Source organism: Ornithodoros turicata, unplaced genomic scaffold (genome assembly GCF_037126465.1).
Source record: "Ornithodoros turicata isolate Travis unplaced genomic scaffold, ASM3712646v1 Chromosome12, whole genome shotgun sequence".
NCBI classification, from domain to species: Eukaryota; Metazoa; Arthropoda; class Arachnida; order Ixodida; family Argasidae; genus Ornithodoros; species Ornithodoros turicata.
The window spans coordinates 3,296,606-3,302,444 of NW_026999301.1; the positions used below are offsets into that span (position 1 = coordinate 3,296,606).

Genomic DNA, 5,839 nt, shown 5'->3' on the forward strand with positions numbered 1-5,839 from the left:
GGCCACTGTGTGCTTACATAGCGCATTACATCCTGTAATACCGGGTCAGCAGCAGTGGCTCTCTGTAATTCGTCTTTCGAGATGCGTTCTGTAATTAGGCAGACAGTGTCGTCTTCAGGAATTCCCTCCTCAGTACTGGGAATGGGTAGCCGTGACAGTGCATCTGCAACCTGGTTCTCTGTTCCTTTCTTGTACACGACGGCGAAATTGTAATTAAGTAGTCGCGTTAACCACCGAGAAATTCGAAGCGGTCGATTTCCGGCTCCTTGGGTGCCCAACAGAGTTCGCAACGCCTGATGATCTGTTTCCAGATTAAAAGGACGACCCCAGAGGTACACGTGCCAGTGCTCTATTGCCCAAACACATGCCAGAGCCTCCCTTTCTCCAGCGGAATACTTTCTTTCTTGGGCGGCTAGAGTTCTGGATGCGAAAGACACGGTTCGAAAACATTTACCGTCCCATTGGCGCAGTACTGCGCCGAGGCCGTAGCCAGACGCATCAGTCGTTACAGTAACTGGAAGTGTGGGGTCGAACATGCTCAACGGCATGTGGACATGAGTCTTTTGAGCCTCTCAAAACATAATTGAGCGTTTGTGCTCCACTGAAAGTCTTTTTCGCCTCGGAGCAAGTGACGTAGCGGTTCCACTTCGTCCGCATAATTCTTTATAAATTTCGCATAATGTCCAGTCATGCCCAGGAATGACTTCAATGTGCGAAAGTCAGTGGGTGCTGGAGCTTCCAGAATGGCCTTTACGTTTTCTTCTAGCGGCATAACTTTTCCTTCCGCGACTGTATGACCCACGAAGGTGAGTTCCCTGACACCGAACATGCATTTCTGGTTTAGCCGTAGACCTGCGTCCGAAAGACATCTCAAAACTTGGCGTAAATTCCTGGCATGCTGCTGTTCACTTTTTCCATGAACGATGATGTCATCAAGGTAGTTTAGTACTCCACTACAGTCTTTGAGCACATTAGCGAGGAGCTTCTGGAAGGCAGAGGGTGCTGACGCCAGGCCAAAACATACCCGTTGGTAACGGAACAATCCATCGTGCGTGATAAAAGCAGTGATATCACGGCTTTCTTCTGCTAGCGGTAGCTCGTGGTATGCCGCAGATAGGTCTAGTTTGGAGAAGACTTTCGCACCGGCGAGTCTGTTAACAAGTTCCTCTATGTGTGGTAGAGGATAGCAATCCGGTATGACAGCTCTGTTCGGTGCTCGTAGGTCTACACAGAGTCGAATACGACCGTCCTTTTTCTTAGCGACGACAATGGGCGATACCCATGGTGACGCATCAATGGGTTCTATGATATCCATGTCCAGGAGTTTCTTCAGTTCCTTGGAGACATCGCTCCTTACTTCTAACGGTAGTCTTCGAAGTTTAGCTATAGTGGGCTCCACTTCTGGTCTCAGTTTCACTTTGTGTGCGTAACCTTTAGCAACGCCCAGTCCTGGAGCAAACAGTTGCGGAAATTCGCACTTCGCAATGTGCTCGCGATCAGACGTCGTGACCGTTGTCTCTAGGCATTGCAATTGCGCTCCGTCAATGTGTAAATCCAGTGCTGCGACTGCATCAAGTCCTAAGAGTGTAGTACCTTGCTGCACTACGTAAAATAGAAGTGAAGCGCTCTGCGTCTTGTACTTGACAGGGATGACAACGCAACCTCGCACTGGTATCTGCTTTCTTGAATAATCATGAAGCTGAATCGAAGCTGGTCGAAGTGAAAACTCTCTCGAGAAGGTAGACTGGTAGACGTCCCAGGATAGTATGGAAACAGACGATCCTGTGTCAATTAAGAACTTGACATTCTTGCCTGCAGCTTCCACTGAAACGTAGATGGCCTTTTCCTTGGTCGTATGCACCTCGAGAAGCATAGCACTTGCAGTATTCGGAGAACTGGCTTCCTCCTCTGAGGTATCTGTTACTACTTCACGAGTAGTACCATGGTGCTGTTTGCTTGAACCTTTGCACATGGCTCCGAAGTGACATACTTTCTTGCATTTAAAGCATTCCTTATCCCATGCTATACAGTTTGGCGAGTTAGCCAAATGGCGCGTTGAGCCACAGCGATAGCAGACAGCTGATTTCTTTGTTTTTAGCTTGTCCCGGGGCTTGTTTGAGTTCTTCCTTCTATTGTAGGAAAGTCGTCCAACTGTTGCGGATTCCTCATGAAGCTGCTGTTGAGCTGCTCTCCGACTCTGTTCTACATGACCCGCTAGCAGAACCGCTCTGTCCAGAGTAAGTGCTGAGCCCTTTAGTAGTAAATGTTCCCGTACCTGCGGCAATACTCGGCAGTGATTTACCCAGAAATTCACTGCGGGGGGGGGGGGGGTTGCCGAGCTTTCAGGGGGGTATGCTTGGTGAAGGTTCCACTTCAGGAATTTCTCTGACATCTCTGCACAGCTTTCCCGTTTTATTTGTACATGTTTTTCCTAGGTTTCCGAGTTTTCGGCATCTATATCTCAGGAGTTTCGTGGGGGTGTTTTTCGGCACTTATGTCTCTTCTGAAATTCGGATATTTTCGGCATTTTATATCATTTGCGCGAAAAATAGATGCCATAAAGTCGGCAGCTAAAATATCAAGGAATGCGCAGCTTCCCCAAACACCGCACGAAATAGAAGATGCGAAACAACGATGGATGAAAAGGTTTTACCAGTTTCGAAATTTGCTTTATTTCACAGAGCACAATTTGCAGCACATTTATACACATCAGTTCCGTTTAGAGCTTATTATAGTACAAGCATGAATACATCGTTAAACTTTCATCAGACATGGCTGCTCGTTCTTTACGGTTCACAACACGGAATTTCGAAAAGGCTCGCTCTACGTTTACGCTCGAGACTGGAATTGCTAGGATTTCCAGTGCATATCTTGACAGAAGAGTCCACGTATTCTCATGCGATGCCCAAAACTGTGGCGGAGCAACAACCTTTTCTGGGGGGACGTACACGGCGTACTCAGAAAATTCCTTACGCAAACCATCCATTACAGACTCGTCACGAAGTACAGTGGAAAACACTTCTTCGTAGAGAATAAAACTTGTCTTAAGTTCGGATTTAAGATTTGGGTCTAGGATTTGTGCGCGGTACCAAAAGGAGTGCTCACCATATTTAAGATCACCCTGCACGTTCCTCTCAACGGAACCGAACCATTTGCTCTGAATGGCTTCGTAATATTGAGAAAAAGCTTCCAGTGTAGATGCGCGCAGTTCTGGTTCTATGGCGTCCAAAAGTGTCAACACATCAGATCCGTAACTACACTGCGTGGCGTCGGACCATCTCGAAAAAAGCGCAGGAAGCCGGACGGCTAAGATGGAGTGAACATTACAAACTAGGGTGTGTTCTGATTGCATCGCCTCGATTACCTCTAACACAAGGCCTGATGACTCCCTCAAAATTTTTAGCTTAGTAAGAAGCTCTTGCATTTTATCCGTAGTATATACCATGGCACGTAACTTCTTGCACTTTTCTCTATACGCTTCTGCTCTTCTACGGAGAGCAACGATGGGGCGCCAAAAAAGAAAGGATGTCGCACAAGGATTCATAAAATGAAAACCATCGGGACGGGCTTACCGTAGACAAGTACTTCGGCTCAATGTTCATGGCCTTGCACAGCTTTTCGAACTTTCGCCTGAGTTCACGAGACCCTTTCAACATCGCGGGCACGTGAACGACAAACTCATGTGCATATTTGAAAGAGTCCATGCGAAGAGCGTGCCCAAGAGCATTGTTCAAAAGGTGGCAGGGATCTTTTATGTGAAGTGCTCTATACTCTGAGTATGACTAAATGAGATCGGTATGCAGCTTCGATATGTAGTAGGCTGAGTTCGTCACAATCGTAGCTACGTCCTCGAATGCCCTGCCGACTTTGCACAGTGCCTGCTGCATCGCCGCTCCCACTGCCGTAGCGTTGCACTGATCAGTCACCCTAAGGTCTAACATCACTGTACTGCATCCATTCACCGCCGACGAGTCGTGGTATGTCACCATCACAGCCACAGCCGGACTTCCCTTGAGATCCGGAGATTCGTCAACAGTGATGCTTAAAGCGTGGCCTTCCATCGCTGCTCGGATGACACAAATATCCTTCCTGTATACCTCCGGAAGATATTTCCTGTAGAACTGATCATTGCCAGCCATGGTTCGAGCTGCAGGGCACCGTCGGCGAAAGAACTGGCCTAAGGGTCCGTCGACGTCGTTCAGCTGTACTCCGGAGTAGCAGAGGGCTCGGCAGAATTCGTGAGCGATGTCATTAGCGTCGTCTTTGCTGTTGCGTGCACGTGTAATTCATTCTTCCAGCGACGGCTGTCGTGCACAGGCTGAGAATGAGACCACATAGACATCCGTTAGAGAACCAGACTATGATAAAAAGCCAGCTTGTTCAAACAGCATGACAACTACACTTTAAGGAGGAGTCGACCAGTTACCGCGCCGGCATCTGTACGCGCTCTTTTCAACTTCTGGAGTCTTGCAGAGCTCACATGTTCGGGTAATCGCTGGGCTGTTTTTCCAGATTCACTTTTGAACGCAATCCTGCAATACTTGCATACCAAACCGACCAAAAGAGAGCGCTATACACTAGAAACAAGTTCTTCGAAATCTGCTTGCCTATCTGTTGTTTCGTGCGTTGATAAATTCTTCTATTTTCTTGGTGAAATCAATGGATGCCATACTAACACAATTATCCCCTTCCTCTCGAATATACCTAGCCTCCTGATAAAGAAGCTTCCCTCTTCCATGCCCGTGAAAAAGAATTTGCATTCCGCGATAATCTCGGGGCTGTTTTTGCAATCATCGCAATCTTTTATGTGATCTTTTAAAGTTGAGTATTGGGGGCTCGCCCTGGCATGCTCCTGCAACCTGACGTTGACGGATCTCTGCGTTTGCCCAATGTAAAATTTCTTGCACCCTAAAGAAATTTTGTACACGACATTCCGTTTGCAACCGGTGAACCTGGTTTTGTGTTTTATTGTACATTCCGGTTCTTCTGGATTATTGACTTTCCTCGGAAGTGATGCCAGCGCGCCCCCTTTCCTGAAAACCACGTTGCAACGATGCACGGATGCAATACAACAGCACGGATACAATACAGACAGCACGTGCCGGCCCCTGTAAAACACTAACTGGAATGTCTTTTTTTTTTCTTGTTGTACTGTCTTTTTTGGAAGTATTTGTGTATATTAGGGAAACTAAGTGACCGTGTAGCACTCTGCTTTCTATGCAGCTCAGTATTTGAGGTGTGCTGGATGGCACGTTGCTAAGGATTCAGTTCACCTCAATACAAGGCAGTACTTGTACACCACCATGAGGGACTACAATATATATTATAGTGAGAGGAACGACGACGACAATCAAAGCAGTGTTGCCCTGTTGGTCAGAGCCCAAACGAGCAGTTCAGTGGCAAGAAGGATGATGATGCTACTCTCTTTCAATGAGGAAATACTGACTTGTTGTAAGAAGGACTTGTTGAGGATTTCTTGCTAGTTCTCGTGACACGCAAAAACAGCTGTTAAGGCATTTGGGCACCAAAAAAAGTGTGCATAGATTTTATACATGGCACCGCAGGTGGGTCATTCTATGAGATAGTTGTGTACTGGCACGAAGCACATTTGGGTAAGAAGCATCTGTTGCAGCTTAAGAAAATAGTGCCATTAGTCCGGGGCGCTATCACAGGGTGTAACGACTCTGCCCTCAGCTTCATCAACATGGGCATCACCGCAAGGCTCATGGGTATCGTCAGGGTGCCACGAGGAAGGTGGAACACTTGGTGTCGATAAAAGGAACCAGCTTCTGGCAAGCGGGGTCTTTCTGCTCCGGCTCTTGATGTTGCTGCCTCAGGG

General features: G+C 47.4%; 1 protein-coding gene across 1 annotated transcript; it reads right to left on the reverse strand.

The window, feature by feature from the left end:
* Positions 1-538: 538 nt before the first annotated feature.
* On the reverse strand, positions 539-3,656 carry LOC135371733 (uncharacterized protein K02A2.6-like). Its single transcript, XM_064605701.1, has 2 exons — positions 3,573-3,656; positions 539-2,275 (listed from the first exon to the last, which is right to left on the reverse strand). Exons 1-2 carry the CDS (start codon positions 3,654-3,656, stop codon positions 539-541), a joined length of 1,821 nt encoding a protein of 606 aa, XP_064461771.1.
* Between the last annotated feature and the right edge of the window lie 2,183 nt (positions 3,657-5,839).